The sequence below is a fragment of the Ursus arctos genome, unplaced genomic scaffold (assembly GCF_023065955.2).
Source record: "Ursus arctos isolate Adak ecotype North America unplaced genomic scaffold, UrsArc2.0 scaffold_16, whole genome shotgun sequence".
NCBI lineage: Eukaryota > Metazoa > Chordata > Mammalia > Carnivora > Ursidae > Ursus > Ursus arctos.
In genome coordinates, this window is record NW_026622830.1 from 41,839,261 (window position 1) to 41,857,274 (window position 18,014).

The 18,014-nt window shown below is 41.9% G+C and overlaps 1 protein-coding gene across 3 annotated transcripts in view; it reads left to right on the plus strand.

Moving 5' to 3' along the window:
• Window positions 1-647: 647 nt before the first annotated feature.
• The window catches only part of DTD1 (D-aminoacyl-tRNA deacylase 1), a 184,764-nt gene continuing 167,397 nt past the window's right edge, over window positions 648-18,014 (plus strand). The window contains exons 1-3 of one of the 3 annotated variants that reach the window (XM_026502961.4): window positions 648-821; window positions 6,731-6,821; window positions 8,257-8,492. In XM_026502961.4, coding sequence (XP_026358746.1) covers window positions 779-821; window positions 6,731-6,821; window positions 8,257-8,492 — 370 coding nt within the window. In that variant the 5' untranslated portion in view covers window positions 648-778. The remainder of the gene's footprint in view (window positions 822-6,730; window positions 6,822-8,256; window positions 8,493-18,014) is intronic. The other 2 variants (XM_057312690.1, XM_026502965.4) reach the window with 2 other exon arrangements.

The following is an 18,014-nucleotide window of genomic DNA, read 5'->3' on the forward strand; positions in this document are numbered from 1 at the left end:
AGCCACCCAGGCACCCATGAAAGGGGCTTATTTTTATCAGTGATAATAATTTGTTAGGGTAATACCGGTACAGTCCTTTGCCGCATTCGAGTGATTTTTACACTGCCTATTTTATTTAAATCTTCTAACAATCCTGGGTGGGGGGAGCTGCTAAATATTAGTATTAGAGGAATCAGAATTACAGGCTCATTACTCCGCTCTGCCATGGCATGGCTAAGTCATATAAATACATCCCGTAGTTAAATGGCTATTTTAGGCAGCAGATTCTGTTCTGTCTAGTTTCTGAGAAGCCACTGAGGCAGGAAGACAAGGGAAAAGGAATTTCGGAGCGTCGGGACAAAGGGGTGGAAGGGTGGAACGAGGAACGTAGGATTAGGATTCAGGACAAAGCTGGGATTTAGGGACTATTGGATTTTAGGTCGGGGATGTGAGAAACATCAGGTGCAGAAACTCTGGTTTGGGCATGAGTTGAGTCTGCGTAGGGGGCGGGGGTGGAGGGGTGGGGGAGTTTCTGGATCTGGTGGGGGTTGGGCCCACCTGTGGCTGGGACGGGACCGAGGAAGGGGCGGGACCTACCACCAAGTGGGCGTGACCGACGGGCGGGGCCGACCTGTGGGTGGGCGTGTCCGACGTGGGCGTGTCACTGCCAACCGGGTCCGACCGGGCCGTTCGGCGCGCTTCCTGGTGTCACCCGCAGAGGGCGCCGGCCGCCGAGGCGCCCGCAGAGTCGCGAGGCCGGAAGGAGCGCGGCGCCGCCCCACTCGCCCCAGCCGCCGCCATGAAAGCCGTGGTGCAGCGCGTCACCCGGGCCAGCGTCACAGGTCAGTCGGGCGGGGCCGGGGCCGGGCCCGGGAGGAACCACCCCTGACCCCGCGCCCGGCACTCCCCGGCCGCCCCCGCGAGGGTTCCCTTGGGCCGTCCCCGGGGCGGCTACGGCCGCTGCGGGCCCTGGCGAGCTCGGCCCCTGCAGCCCGGAGTCCCCCGGTTGGCTCTGGGCGTCGCCGCGGCCTCAGAGCAGCAGTCCACGTGCCCCGCGGGCCCCAGCGCGGCCCTCGCTGCAGGGTTCTGCTTTGGGTTCACGATAAACGCGCCTTATTATCGTCTTTTTTGTTTGTTTTGTTTGTTTTTTTTTGGTCCCGAGTACCGGGTGGTAGAACCTCCGAGCATCCCCATGGCCCATTCTTCGGTGGAATGTTGCACAAACAACACGTAGGCAGCATTTCCGGAGCAGGGACCCCTCCTCCCCCCCTTACAACGTTCTGTTTTAAATTTCCCATTTTTGCCCATTGTCTACATGTCCCAGTTTTTATGGAGCTTGACTGCCAATAAAATGCACAGATATGAAGAGTTGTTCATATGGATGAGTTCTGACAGTTATGCACACCCACGTGACCAGCGCCCAGACTAGATACAGAATGATCCCCGCCCCCAGGACACCTTTCTTTCTCACTTCTCTAACCCTGCAGGGATGGAGTCTAAAGAATTCTGGATGAGATATTTCTCTTTGCCACCAGTTTCTTGTGGACCAAGGCACCCAGCCATTAGTCATTGCTGGATCACTATAGCCTAGTTCGAACGTCAGAGATCCAGATGATTATTGTATATAAGGTAGTCGTTTTAAAAAGTCAAACCGAGATAAAAAGATGTTAAAAAAAATTTTAATGACTAATTTTAGATTGCCTTCTAGCCTTCTGTTTTTTTCCCAGACTTAATAGTATTGTTTCAGTCCAAGTAATTCCAGATATCCTTTTCTTCAGCCAGTCTGCACCAAGTGTGTGTTCTTGTGCCCACAAAAGTATAAATTTAAAAACAAAGCAACAAAATCCCCTAAAGAAACAACCAAATCCAGCAAAACCATATATTTACATCTGAGAGTGTACTTTTCAATGCTGCCTAATGATTTCTAAGCTGTTCTGTTAACTGATTTTGGATATGGTCTTGGAGTAATACGGAACAGAACAGCTTTGGGATTTATGGGCTTTAAGACAAAGGTTTTTTTGTCCTTTCAGTTAATATTTAAATGAACTAAAACTGGGGAAATTCAGAGATGAAAAGATTTTTTTTGCTTTTTATTCTGCTCTATGTGGTCATCACCAACAGTGAGTGAACTTTGAGGAATTTAAGTTCTAATCTTCTCTTGCACTCTTCATTCTGCTGATCTGGAATATTGGGGACATGTATTTTGTGAGATTTGCTGAATAGTTTGAGTGATTTTAGTTTACTATTTAAATTGGGTGCTCTTAGTTAAAAACCAACAAACAGACCTGCATATTAAAAAAGATTAGGGTAGGGGCGCCTGGGTAGCGCAGTCGTTAAGCTTCTGCCTTCGGCTCAGGGCGTGATCCCGGCGTTCTGGGATCGAGTCCCACATCGGGCTCCTCCGCTATGAGCCTGCTTCATTCCCCCTGCTTGTGTTCCCTCTCTGCTGGCTGTCCCTGTCAAATAAATAAATAAAATCTTTAAAAAAAAAAAAAGATTAGGGTATTTAAAAAAAGAGAAGGGTATTAATTGTGGGAAATTGTTAAATAAAATGGAATTCTCTGTCAGTGCTGGAGGGACCTTCAGGTTAGCCAGGACTTCTGGTTGAACTGTAATGGAAAGATTTTCTGATTCCTTAAGAATGTGACTGGCTTCAGTGAAACATGGCTGTACACGAATGGCACTTTATTACGGGGGTTCTAAGATGTCACTTCCGATTTTATGGTTGGGTCCGAGTACAATATTAGGAGTCATATCTTATTATGTGGCAGACTCACTTAATGAGATTGGTCAAGCACATTTTGATGCCTTAGCATGGTTATTGTAATAATCTAATTTTAAAAGCTTTATTATGGAACATTTCAGACATACTCATTTGGTTACACAGGCGGCAAAGTGTGGTAACTCCCATGTCCCATCAGTCAGCTTCAGCAGCTCAAATCTGAATAGAATCGTAGAACGTTGGGAAGAGGATCTAAAATGGGCATGAATGAGTTGATTTGAGAGGTTGTGAATTCTTTTTTTTTCCTTAAATATTTTATTTATTTATTTGGGGGAGGGAGAGAGAGGGACAGAGCATGAGTAGAGAGGAGGAGGGAGAGGGAGGAGAAGCAGACTCCCTGCTGAGCAGGGAGCCCGATGAGGGGTTCGATCCCAGGACCCTGGGATCATGACCTGAGCCAAGGGCAGACACTTAACCGACTGAGCCACCCAGGTGCCCCAGTTGTGAATTCTTTTTTTTTTTTTTTTAAAGATTTTATTTATTTATTTGACAGAGAGAGACAGCCAGCGAGAGAGGGAACACAAGCAGGGGGAGTGGGAGAGGAAGAAGCAGGCTCATAGCGGAGGAGCCTGATGTGGGGCTCGATCCCATGATGCCGGGATCACGCCCTGAGCCGAAGGCAGATGCTTAACCGCTGTGCCACCCAGGTGCCCCCCCAGTTGTGAATTCTTGAAGAAGAGGTGGTGCCAGTATACATGGGAGATTGACCAAATATCTCAGGTCTTTTCTGGCCCTGTGATCTGTTGTCTAAAATGGTGATTCTCAAGTTTTTTCTCTTGGAAATCCATTTGTCTATAATAAAAGAATGCTTTGGAACTCCTAGTTTCTACTTATCCCTGGAGGGGGGAGCAAAACTACTCCAAAATAAGAGAGCAGACTATGTTATATATAGGCTTTGGGTCATAATTTGTTTCTTATTAAGATACATTATAAAAATGTTGAAACTCTTCAAAAAACTTTTTAAAAGATTTTATTTTTTTGCGAGAGAGGGAGTATGAAAGAGCGGCAGAGGGAGAAGCAGGCTTCCCGCTGAGCAAGGAGCCCCTCTGGGACCGTGACCTGAGCCGAAGGCAGATGCTTAACTGACTGAGCCACCCTGGCGCCCCCCCTTTAAAAAAATATTTTTTTGAAGATTTTATTTATTTATTTGAGAGAGAGAGAGCACGAGAGTGGCTGAGGGAGAGGGGGAAGCATAAAACTCTGAAGGTAGTGATTTGAATCATTTTGAATAGTGATTCTACTTTTCAGAATCTATTCTAAGAAGAGAATACTAATTACAAGAAAATAGAGGGATGAATAGGCAGAGCAGGGAGGATTCTTAGGGCAGTGAAACTACTCTGTATGATACCGTAATGGTGGATACATGTTATTGTATATTTGTCCAAACCTATAGAATGTACAAGACAAAGAGTGAACCCTAATAAACTATGGACTTTGAGTGATAATGAAATGTTGGTGCAGGTTCATCAGTTGTAACAAATGTACCCCTGTGGTGGGGGATGTTGACAATGGGGAAGCTATGCATGTATGGGGGCAGTGAGTATAGTACCTTTTTCTTTTTTTTAAGAGGTGTTGTGGGGCAGAGGGAGAGAGAGAATCTTAAGCAGGTTCCATGCTCAGCACAGAGCCTGATGTAGGGCTCGATCTCACGACCCCAAGATCTTGACCTGAGCCCAAATCAAGAGTCAGATACTTAACTGACTAAGCCACCCAGGCACCCTGAATCTCCGTATCTTTGCTCAGTTTTGCTGTGAACTTAAAACTGCTCTAAAATGTAAAGTCTAAAGTCTAGTATACAAAAATTTTCCCTACAGTGTTATTTATTGAAGTGAGAATTTTGAAACAAATTCTACATCCAGCCAAACGGGATGGTTAGTCAGTCCATTGGATGGAATGCAGCTATTCCACTTGATGGGATGTAACTGTTAAAAGATGTTTAGGAAAAGCTTATAACATGACAAAATCCTTATGCACTGTTAAGAGAAAAGATGGGACACAAAAATTTATATACAATATTATTACAGTGGTTGAAAATATAAAGTAAAACCTGTGGATGGAGAAAATATCAAAAGGAAATCATTGAAATATTGAAGTGTTTGTCTTTGGGTATTCTTTTCTTCCTTCCTGTTTCTTATATTTTCCAAATTTTCTATAATGCTTATGCATTAATTTAATGGTGGCTATAACTCAATAGCCATTATATTTAAGCTTTTAAAACATACTATGGGGAAAATTTAAAAAAATATATTGATACTATAAGAAAATAATAGTAACTTCTTTAAAGAACAAATAAAGCCAGAAGCTTTTTCTAAAGCAACACAAACAAGGCAAACACCCTAATTGTTTATTGCTTATTTCAGGATAGATTATTTCTGTTTTAGCTTCTGAGTCATTGGCTCAAAGAACAGTAAATCACTCATAGTCCATTATAAGCAAAGCAGCACAGAAGAAAATACTTTTTAGTATAACAAGAAGAGAAATTAAGCTTTACTGATATTTGGGTTGGAATGTTTTGATGCTGATACTCCCATAGGGTCTGCAGGTCAGGTGGTCCCTTGTCAGGTGAAGGAAGGGGGGGGGTTCATTCTTTCCTCAGCTTGCAGGATATGACAACACGTTCCAGTTTATGATGTCTTGTCAGGTATATTTATAGATACTATTATCCAGCAGAAGCAAACAGGAAAATGGCAGCGTCTACCCTTCTCCTGATTGGAGCATTAGGTTAATAGATGGTAAAATAACAAGATGTCAGTAATCTAATGAGATTTGGCAAAAAGTTGGCCAAAAATTTTGTGTTATGAAGATTTAACATTTGAAATATGGATTTAGGTTCACCATGATAATGATGGATCTTGGCCTAAGAACTGTGCCAGGACTGAGATACTGCCTCATGGTAGTAAAGCCTATATTTGGCTGTAAAAACATACACAAACTTTTGACATTTTTATTCAGAGATTTGTTTTTTTGTGTATGAGGTGAATGATTGAAAGGGATTTGGAGGTCATTGGCTTACAAAGTTTGGTACCGAAATGGGAAATGATAGAAGTTTGCTGAGTTGAAGCTTAACTTGTATTTATTTAATTATTTTTTTATTTAAAAAGATTTATTTGTTTATTTTAGAGAAGGGGGAGGGGCCGAGGAAGAGGGAGAGAGAATCTCGAGCTCTGGAACCTGACACAGGGCTTGATCCCACAATCCTGAGCCGGATGTCAACTGACTGTATCCCTCAGGCACCCTGAAGCTTACCCTTTAAACTGTGGTTTTTATGTATAATATATTTCTTTTCTTAGTAGAAAAATTATTTCTTTGCTTTTCTGACATAAGTGTTTATTATTTTGTGCTATCTCTATATTGTGTTACCATATTTGCTGATTCCCAAGAAAAGCAGGCATCTCCTTTCAGAGAATACATACAGCTGAGCTGGATTCTCTGGGGAGGAAAACTCTGTTCTGTTTTTACAAATGGGCAAAGTCTGTCATGGAAAGTTTGAGGTGCTTTACCCAAGGTAACAGATGAAAATATGGCCCTAAAATTTGGCTTAATGGTTGTTCATTTAAGAACTCATTCATTCCAGATAAAAGGTCAGAATGGACATAAATCTTGATAGTCTTACTGCATTTTTGAAACTCATTTTTTTTTTTTAAAGATTTTGTTTATTTGAGAGAGAGAGTGAGAGCATGAGTGGGGTGGATGAGGGGCAGAGGGAGAAGCAGACACCCCACTGAGCAGGGAGTCTGATGTGGGGCTTGATCCCGGGATTCTGGGAATCATGACCTGAGCTGAAGGCAGATGCTTAATCAACTGAGCCACCCAGGTGCCCCTATAAAACTCATTTTTGAATACCTACTGATTTTGTCAGAGAAGTTACGAGAAGTATGTGTGATGTTTAAACATTCCTCTGGTTACTTAAAAGTGTGGCATGTTACCTGTTTGGTTCTGAGTCTTTTTTCCTTACTATTTCCTTTCTAGTTGGAGGAGAGCAGATAAGTGCTATTGGACGGGGCATCTGTGTGTTGCTTGGTATTTCTCTGGAAGATACACAGAAGGAACTGGAGCACATGTAAGAGGCAGATTTCTAAGTCATTGCTATTTGAATGGGATATGTAGTGGTTATATCTCTATCTATATATCTCTATCTACCTACCTACCTACTGACCTATCTAAATTATATATATACATACACTGGGAACTTCGATAGTATTTTGTTCCTATGAAGTGAACCCCTGTTACTTTTATTTGTGTCCCATTTGATGTAATATGGTTATCTCCCGTGTTTCAGATGAGGAGACCAAGGAAGAGTAATTTGTCAGGTGACGCCCACTAAGTCAGTAGCAGAGCTGGAACCCAAGGCCTTGGTCCCTCTTTGCTCCTTTTTCCACGAACTGTTCTCTTAATGCAAAACCGAACTTCTTTTCTTATGAATGATTTCTCTTTCCAGTTTGAGCAGTATGAACTGGGCACCATTTATGCATTTAAAAAATGCTCAGTTGTTCATTGTATGCATAGGATCTGGAGCTCAGACAGTTAAATTACTTGCCTAAGATCATGAACATGTATGTAGCAGAAAACCTGAATTCAAGTTAGAATCCAGGCTCTCTGACTTGGAAGTTGGTGTTATTTTTGCTAAAGTGAGGAGTTTGTCCTTGCTGTTTCCTGACTGGCTAAGTACAGGCCGCCTCCCCCATCCCCATGTTTGCCCCCCATCCCCCCAGGGCTACTTGGCACATTTGCTTCAGATGTGTGTGGGTCTTTTTATTCTGCCTGTTGGTGCCCATACCTGGGTGTAAATCTACCCAAATATCCCTTTGTATTAGGTTGAAATCAGACTTGGAACTTAATTCCCACTAAGGAATAAATGTTCCCTGGTCCTCTTCCTTACCAAAGCGGCTGCTCTTTGTCATCCACATTTATAAGGAAGCCCTCCTGGGGCTCAAGAGGCACGTGACACAGTTGTCAGGGAGGCTTTCACCAGGTCTTTTTGCATATTTGCAGTAACCGTGAGTTTTCTCCAGGGTGTTTGCCCAGTGGTTCATCTTCAGTAGCTCCAAAAAAGGATGTAAAAATGGGGTATCATTATTCCAGTGTAAAGATTGAATTCTTCTATAAAAACAATTAGAATTGGACCCATGTCTTGACACGTCCACCAATGTGAAGGAGCAGTTAGTGAGTGGTTGTTCTTAGCTCTGGTTCCCGTGGGTAGCTGCTGGGGGGACGGGCCAAAAAAAAAAAAAAAAAAGGAATCCCAAACAGCCCTGCGAGGTAGGTCTGTTACTATCTCACATTACAGATGAGGAAATTGAGGCCTAGAGTGGATAAATAACTTGCCCAAGACCCAAATACCTTGCTCCTTATGTCCTTATATATATGTAATACATATACTATTATGTCAACATTCTGTCCTTATTTGACAGGATGCTGGTGACACTTTGGAGGTATGGAGTGTGTTGGGGGGCTTATGATTCTTCAGGTAGCTCTCACCACTGTTTTCCTCACAGGGTCAGAAAGATTTTAAACCTGCGTGTGTTTGAGGATGAGAGCGGGAAACACTGGGCAAAGAGTGTGATGGACAAACAGTACGAGGTGCTGTGCATCAGCCAGTTCACCCTCCAGTGCGTCCTCAAGGGCAACAAGCCTGACTTCCACTTGGCCATGCCCACAGAGCAGGCAGAGAGCTTCTACAACAGCTTCCTGGAGCAGCTGCGGAAGACATACAGGCCGGAGCTCATCAAAGGTAGGCAGGAGGGCGAGCCGCCCCAAGAGGAGGGTCTCTGGGATACTTCCAGAAGGGGGAAAAGAGAATCTGCAATTATAGCATCTCCTTTTCCAGAAACTTTGTTGTTTGTGCTTATTATTTCCTTAAAACAACATACTTGTGGTATGTTCTCCTGCTGTGGTAGGAGTCCTCTGAATGCCCCAATACTGTTTACCCTTCTTCATTCTTCTGTTCACATGTGAAACGTTTAGCAAGCCAGAAGTGTGTTTGATACAGTGCTGTTTTGTTTTGCTTGCTTATCATGTCCGACAGAGACATACAATGCAAGCCGCAAATGTGAGCCACGTGTCGCCATCAGTTTCTAGTAGCCATATTAAAAAAAGTAAAAAGAAACAAGTGAAATTAGTTTTAAAAGTATATTTTATTTAACCCAAATATATCCAAAATAGTATGGATTGATTTCTTTCTTTCTTTCTTTCTTTCTTTCTTTCTTTCTTTCTTTCTTTCTTTCTTTCTTTCTTTCTCTTTCTTTCTTTCTTTCTTTCTCTCTCTCTCAAGTTTTTTTTGTTTATTTGACAGAGCGTGTGTGAGAGAGCATAAGCAGGGGGGAGGAGCAGAGGGAGAGGGAGAAGCAGAGCCTCTGCTGAGCAGGAAGCCCAATGCGGGGCTCTATCCCAGGACGCTGGGATCATGACCTGAGCTGAAGGCAGACGCTTATCCCACTGAGCCACCCAGGCACCCCAAAATAGTATGATTTCACCTCACAATCAATATAAAAAGTTGATTGAGATACTTTTCATTCTTTTTTGGTGCTAAAGTCTTCTAAATCTTGGTGTGTAGTTTATACATATAGCCTATCTCAATTTGGACCCGGCACATTTCAAATACCCAATACCCATGTGTGCTTAATGGTTGTCATATTGGGCAGTGAAGGTATCCGTCTTTGCTTAACTACTTATTGGCGGGAATGCCAACTTAGTTTGACTGTTTAGTCTTGAAAGTGCCTTGGAATAGTGGTCCTGGTTTATGGGAGAATTATGAATCTGAAATTATGAGTCTGTTTAAAGGGGCATTCATTTCTAATCTGTTTTCATGTTTCTGGGGGCAGATTGCTTTTAAAACCATCACGTTTTGCCTTTTTCTTCACAGCTATTAGAGTGTTTAGCTTCCTTTGGTAATACGTCTTAGTGTGAGACTTTCCTTAGTAGAATGTCTCAGTATCTAACTGCAGTTTCTTTTGCTGCCATCATACCCTTTTGTAGACGTCTAAGAGTTCTGGATAGTTACCTCTGTAGTATCTCCTATACTTTGACTTTCTCTGGAAGAAATAAAGCTTGATCCTGTATTTACTGGACCTGTTTTCAGCCTAAAGGAATAGAAGTTACTGCCTGATTTTGAAGCTCTGTAGCAAAGCCCCACATTGAGGATTGTCAATTCATCAGATTCACTTAGGTTTAGAAGAGTGATACTCCTGTCTCTCTCCAGCATTTCTTCTTAATTCTCTTCTTACCTGTGTGAAGTGTCCGTTTGCCGTGATCAAGATACCCCTGCCTTAAATCAAATCCCACTCTCTACTTGGGTCCTGGTAGAGTAGAATGTATTTGGGTCTTCTGGAAATAATCCAGATTTAGAGCACCATTCACAATTCTGGTCGTGGTGGTCTCCAGTATTTTTTCCCACCCTGTGTCCGCTGGGATCCTTCGGCATGGCTTTGCTGCAAACATGTTTCTTCCCAAAATTAGTAATTAAGTCAGGTCCTCTGAATAATTATTTTTCTTTGCTGAGCTGAGGATTAAATGCTGTCGTCATTGTCTTCTCTGCTTGATATTTGTAGAATCATCCCATTTCTGAGTAATCTCAGACATATTTTAGAATGTACTGAAGCCCCTTGAAAGGATGAGCACAGGAATATGATAAAAGCATAAATGAAGGCACTTTAAATGGGAAAACACTAGTGGTTGTTAAGGAATGCTCAAGTGAAAACAAAACAGCTTTCATCTGAGTACTTAAAGAAGAGTGTTTTGTGTATTGTTAGATGTTTTGTGTTCTTTTACTTTTTGAAATGATCTGTATTTTATACAGATAATTCTCTGAAGTGCCTGAAATAATGTACTATAAACACTAAAATTTTATAATGGGCCACAATTTAAGTTTGTGGAGATATGATCCATCTGATCGTTTTTGATAAAAATTGATGTGATTTATATGAAGAGTTTTAATCAAAATTTATTTCCAAATCCTTTGAACTTTCAGAAACACTTTCACTTCAGTGAAACAGCAGTGCCTCTCTTGCTCCTTCAGCTCTTTACCTCTTTTATGGTCTTTGGTGGAACACGATGCAGAGAGCATGTTTTACAAGCTTGCTGTGTTTTGCTTAATTTTGAGTTTTTGGTTTCCGGCTCCAGTATGGAGAGCCCTCTGAGAGCTGAAAGGATGATGGAACAGAAACCAACTGCTAATAAATACATTTTCTTTATTTTAAGATTCTCAGGGCCACTTCAGCAATTTTAAGACTTAAAGTAGTTTAATTTCCTTTTTGAAAATATTTAAAATGTTTTTTCTAGTTTTCTAATACAATTAACATGTAATACCCTATTAGTTTTAGTTATACAACATGATGGTTTGATATATGGGTATATTGTAAAATGATTACCAATGTTAAGTTCAGTTAGTTTATCACCTCACATAGTTACAGTTTTACTTTTCTTGTGATGAGTGCTTTTAAGATCTGCTCTCCTAGTAACTTTCAAACATGTGCTGCAGTATTGTTAACTTTGGTCACTATGCCATACCTTATATCCCAGAATTTATTTATCTTACAACTGGAGGTTTGAACCTTTTGGCCACCTTCACCCATTTCACCCACTCTCCACCCCCTCGCTCTGGCAACCACCAGTGTGTGCTCTGAGTCTGTGAGATGGGCTTTTTAGATTCTGCGTGTATGTGAAATTATATAGTATTTGTCTTTCTCTGTCTAACTCAAAGTCCTCAAGTTTCATCCATGTTCTTGCAAATGGCAGGCTTTCCTTCTTCTTTTTTCTTTTTAATGGCTGAATAGTATTCTCTTGTGTCTATATACCATCTCTTCTTTATGCATTCATCTATCAGTGGACATCTAGGTTGCTTCCATGTCTTGCCTATTGACTTAATTAGATTTAGCTTTTATTTTCACTCCTTTCCTCTTTAATGACTGGAACTTTATTTTAAATTTATATTTAGTTTATTTCTTTTAACTTGTTGTTAAGGATCTAATAGAGGGAAGATTGTCCCTTTATTCCCTGTCTCTGTTCCCTCCCTGCCCCGCCTTTCAGGATCTTCCTTACTAGCTGCATCTCTTCCCGTAGGCCCAGCCCAGCTCAGCTGTCTTCAGTGAAACAGGGCTTATGGCTTTATGATTGAAGAATGTGGAGGTATGATGAGCTCAGGTTCAGCTTGGGCTAGATTCCCTCTGTCATCACTGCTATGATTATTTCTCTGGGATTCTTTGAGCCTGCTTGTCTACGTGCATGTCAGCCTTGTCCTCAGGCAGGCCTTCTGCAGGATGGCCACGATGTTTGCAGTCTTCACAGTTCACCATCCCAAGAAGGAGAGCAAGTCTTTGTCTTTGCATTTCAAGCAGAAGTCCTGAAGGACACTTTGATTGGGCCAGCTTAGGTCACATGTCTACCCATGAACCAATATGGGATGGACTGCATGACTCGGTTTAGGTCATGTGTTTCATAGAGTATGGAGTTGACCTCCTGGGGACCACCTGGAGCCACAGTGGAAGTCTGGGGCTGTTGGAAAGGGTGATGGGAGAAATGCTTGAGGAGGGGCTACCTGAAAGTGCCACTTGTGTGTCCTTGACTGGCTTTGTTGGAGGCTGCTGGGAAGTGGGATTAATAGAAGGGGTGTGGTCAAGGGGAGTGGGTGGTCCTAGCAGAATTGCCTTTCTGGCAATGGGGATGGAGAGGGGACTGTCATTGATATGTGTGCAATTAATGAGGTTATCCCTTTTCTGGGCACTTGGGAGGGAGGAGCAAGTAGTATAATTCCCCTAAATGGCTCTTTGAGGCCTGTTCTGCCCCCATTCGCCTTGAGTTGGTACTTGAGACCGAGCTGATGCACTACACCCACATGATTAGAATTCTCAACACCCATGACCTGTTTGGGTGTAGTCTGTTTAGAACTCTTTGCTTTGCTTCTGGCGTGGCACCCCTCCCCACTCTGGGCCAGTTCTCTTTGTCTTTGTGAGGGCGTCTCCTCTTCTCAAGAACTTGCCTACCTTGCCTTATGCTCCTATTTGCTATTGCTGCATAACATACTACTCCAAAACTCAGTGGCTTAAAAATAACCATTCTGTCTTCCTCACAGTTTTGTGGGTCACGAATCTAAGACAGGGGCTTGGCTGGGCTCTTGTCTCTGATTCACGTGGTGTTGGCTGGGCCTGGGGGATCTACTTCTAAGATGGCCCGTGTGCATCTTGCTCCTCCCGTCTTTCCTGCCTCATCTTATTCTCTAGGGTCTCCCCCCATCGCTTGAGCTTCTCACAGCCTGGTGGTCCCAGGGTAGCTTGATTTCTAATGTTTGGCTGATTTCTCCCACAGCGAGCACTCCAAGACCAGACGTTTCTAGAGACAAGAAATGAGAGTGCCAACCCCTTGAGGCCAGGCCTGGAAAGGGGTACAGCATCACTTCTGCCATATGCTATTGGATAAAGCAGTCTCACAGCCCACCCAGCTTGCAGGGGAGGGATGTAGACCCACCTTGCAGTGGAAGGAATGTCAGAGTTTGTGGCCATCTTTAATCCTGCATAGCTCATAACTCTGGTGCTCTCAAAGGGTTTTTCCTGTTCTCTGGCTCTTCTTCCAATGATTGATTTAGGGGGAAAAAACCCAGTGCATACATTCATCAGTTTTTGCCCTCTACTGCAGAATGAGCCAGAGATAAGGGTGCTTTATTGGACACCCAGACTGACTGAGTGGGCCCAGGAAACTGGGTCCAGATGTGACCCTTGGCAGCCCATTGGGAATCTCCATCCTTCAGAAAGAGCACTGAAAGTAGTGTTCAGTGGGAGGCGTTACATGTTGTCAAAGTTGAGTATTAAACATGCATTGCTTTTATAGTTAGGAAAAAAATAAATGTTATACCAAAATGGAATAGTTGAAAGAGAGCTCTCTGCTCTCAAGCTTCTTGTTCCAACACTGAGCCATTTGTAATGGGTCCAGGGAAGCAATCACCTGTTGGCTTTGTTGAGCAAATCAGAAGCTGCCATGATATTAGAAAGAGCTACTTGTGTATTCTTTGTGGGGTCTGATCTCTCGTGGGTAGCAAAGAAAGAGCTAGATCAACGTGGAAAGACATTTCAGGAGAGCAGCAGCTCTCTGATTGCCTCAGCTCTGTTCACTCCATGGGACATCCATTATGTCCAGGGCTCCTACAGGTTCGTTCACAAAGAGAAGGCGCTAGGAGGAGGAAGCCCACATCTAGTGTTTGCTTCGTGGTTAGTGTTTAATTTTTATGGATTTGTTTAATTTCCTACTCTTTTTACTACATAAAGCATGTTAGCAGCCTGAGTGAGCTTTCAGTGGAAGCCTTTTGTATACTTCAGCAAGGACTGTGATGCCAGGGGCATTATTGTTAATGTAAGTTTAGGAAATCACAATGTAAGAGCACATCTTCCTTGTTGATAAATGGCAAGGCTGGTGGACTGTGGTATAAGCTGATGGCTCTCATGAAGTCTGATGCAGATGTGTGACTGATTTTGGCCAAATCAGTTTTCTTTCACTCCTTCCTTTTCATTCATTCTCGTCAGTGATTTGCTTACCAGTTTGCTTTACTTATTTCTGCCTGTCTCTTTTAGGTCTTAGACTTATACTAACTATGTCCTCTCCGTGACTAGTTTATCTTCCCTTTGCCCAGATGGCAAACTATATCCATTTTTAGTTTTGTTTCTTTTAAAATATTTTATTTTTAAGTAATCTCTGCACCCACCGTGGGGCTCAAACCTATATCCCCAAGATCAAGAGTCGCATGCCCCACCGACTGAGCCAGCCAGGCTCCCCGATCCACTCTTGTTTTTAGATCCTAGCTTTTCGTGATTCCTTGATTTGCTTAGTTGATTTTCCAAGGTGAACTACAGCCTACTTTTTCCCACTTCTCCTTTCTGCACCTCACTGTCTACAGCCACATTATAAACTGTGTCATAGATGTGGTGGTTCAGTGTCCTGTGGTAACATTAGGCAGAGTGACTTACGCATCACACCATGTGGTGCTCAGTTATTTTGTGTGACGAGCGCCGCTGGGCCCATGGAGATGAGGACAGGCTCATTTTTGTGGCTCTGCTGTTCCATCCATTTGCTTCTTCCCTGGGCTCCTTCTTCCTCCTGTCTTTATTCTCCTTCGCCCCTTTTATCTCATTATCTGAGTCCCTCTGTACTTCCAGTTGTGAATTATCTGGTCATCTCTTTCCTTGCCTGGTGGAGTCTGTTACTGCGGCTCAATTTGAAGACATAAAGGCCATTTTTAAAAAAGAAGATACAGCGGTGCCTGGGTGGCTCAGTTGGTTAAGCGTCTGCCTTTGGCTGGTGTCATGGTCCTGGGGTCTTGGGATCGAGCCCCACATCGAGCTCCCTGCTCTGTGGCGGGCCTGCTTCTCCCTCTCCCTCTGCCTGCTGCTCTCCCTGCTTGTGCTCTCTCTCTCTCTGTCAAATGAATGGATGAAATCTTAAAAAAAAAAAAAAAAAAAAGAAAAGAAAAGAAGATATAGGCATAGGTGCGAAGAAACTCACTGTTGTCGTAATCCGAGGGCATGAAATAACCCAGGATGAAAGGAAGAGTCTGAATCTCTCAGCAGAAGTAGGACAGATTTAAAACCATATTGTTTTGGGGTCTACAGATTCAGAAATATTAGTTGGCTTTCTGTATTTTCTTCAAAGAAAGGGTGTATTAAACAAATAATAGTGTACATAGTATTGTGTGTCAGTTGCTTTTTCTTTCTTTGCTGTGCCCTGAGGTGCACAAATCCTCCAGTTTACCAGTTTTTTCTTTGACCATGTCCAGTCTGGAGTTTAGCCTGTCATTTGAGTTTTAAGTCAGTCACTTATTTTTTATTCTCGGTATTTATTTGTTCTTTCTAAAATTAACTTATTTTTTATTGTGGTAAAATACATGTAACATAAAATAAACCATTTTAAAGTGTGGATTTAGTGATCGTGTACTCACAGTATTGTGTAACCATTATCACTGTCTAGTTTCAAAACATTTTCATTACCCCGAAAGGATGCCCTATGCCCATTAAGTAGCCACTCCCCGTTCTCTCCCACCTCTAGCCCTGGCAACCAGCAATCTGCCTTTGATCGCTATGGATTTGCCTCATCTGGATATTTCATATAAATGGAACCATACAATCAATGTGCAGCCTCTTGTGTCTAGCTTCTTTGACTTAGCATAATGTATTCAAGGCTCATCTTTTGAATGTACATTGTGCATACATACATACATACATGCTAGCATATTATCAGTACTTCATTCCATTATACAAAGAATATTCCATTGCATAATATATCACATTTTGTTTATCCATGCATTCATTGATGGACATTTGACTTGTTCCCAACCTTTTAGCTATTGTGAATAGGGCTGCTATAAACATGTGTGGACAAGTTTTCTTTTGAGCACCTGTTTTCAGTTCTTTTGGTTATATACTAAGGAGTAGAATTGCTGGATCATATGATAATTCTGTGTAACTTACTGAGGCACTGCCAAATTGTTTTCTCCGATGACTTTTTACGTTTCCGTCAGCAGTGAGGATTCCGATATCTCTGCATCCTTGCCAACACTTGTTATTTCCTTTAAAATTTTTATTTATTTTTTGATTATGGCCATCCTATTGGGTGTGAATTGGTACATCATGATGGTTTTGATTTGCATTTTTCTAATGGGTAATGATATTAAGCATTGTTTCATGTGCTTGTTGGCCATTTGTGTATCTTCTTCAGAAAAATAGCTATTCAAATTCTTCACTCATTTTATTTTTATTTTTAATTTTTAAAAAAGATTTTATTTATTTGTCAGAGAGACAGAGAGAGAGAGAGAGCGCACAAGCAGGGGGAGTGGCAGGCAGAGGGAGAAGCAGTCTCCTCGCTGAGCAAGGAGCCAGATTCGGGACTCAGTCCCAGGACCCTGGGATCATGACCTGAGCCAAAGGCAGACACTTAACCGACTGAGCCACCAAGGCATTCCATCTTCACTTATTTGAGAATTGAGGGGCACTGGGTGGCTTTGTCAGTTAAGCATCTGTCTGTTGATCTCAGCTCAGGTCTTGATCTCAGAGTTGTGAGTTCAAGCCTTGAGTTGGGACTCACAATATAAATTGAATTGTGTGTCTTTTTGTTATTGAATTGTAAGTAATTTATAAATTCCAGATACCAGACCCTTATTAGTTATGTGATTTGCAAATATTTTCTCCTATTCTGTGGGTTGTCCTTTTACTTTCTTGATAGTGTCCTTTGATGCACAAAAGTTTAAAAATTTCTTTTCTTTCTTTCTGTCTTTTTTTTTGGCTCAACGTAGGGCTTAAAATCATGACCCAGAGATCAAGAGTCTCATCTCCACCGACTGAGCCAGCCAGGCGCCCCTAAACTTTTTTTTAATTGGAAGTGTAGTTGACATACAATATTATATTAGTTTCAAGTGTGCAACATAGTGATTTGATATTTATAGACATTACAAATGCTCACCATGATAAGTGCTGTTACCATCTTCAGAATACAAAGTTATAACAATATTATTGACTGTAATCTCTGTGCTTTACTTTATATCCCTGTGCCTTATTCATTTTATAACTGACAGTTTGTACCTTCACCTTCACCTATTTCACCCATCCCCCACCCCTAAAAGTTTTTAATTTTGATGAAGTCCAAGTTTATCTTTTTTTCTTTTGTGTTTTTGGTTTTATATCTAAGAAACCATTACCAAAGTCCATTGTCATGAAGGTTAACCTTATGGTTTCTTCTCAGAGTTTTACAGTTTTAACCCATACAGTTAGGTCTTTGATCCATTTTGAGTTAATTTTTGTATATGGTGTGAGGTAAGGATCTGAGCTCATTCTTTTGCATGTGAATATCCAGCTGTTCCATCACCATTTGTTGAAAAGACTATTCGTCCCCATTAAATGGTCTTTGTACTCTTGTCGACTATATATGTATGGGTTTTTTAAATGTACTCTCAGTTCTGTTTCATTGTTCTGTATGCCTGTCCTTATGCCAGTGCTTATACTGTTTTGATCACTGTAGCTTTGTGTAGTAGGTTTTGAAATTGAAAAGTGTTAGTCTTCCAGTTTTGTTGTAATTAATTTTTGAATAGGTAATATGATCAGGTAGTTCGTACATCAAAATGATATGAAAAGGTCTGCCTTGGGAAGCCATGCTCTTACTCATGTGTCATCTACTCTGTTTCCTTTACTCTCTGTAGGCAGTCACTTTTAATTAATTTTTTCTATCTTTCTTATGTTTCTTCATGCACATATGAGCAAATATGAATATACATATATCTTTTTTA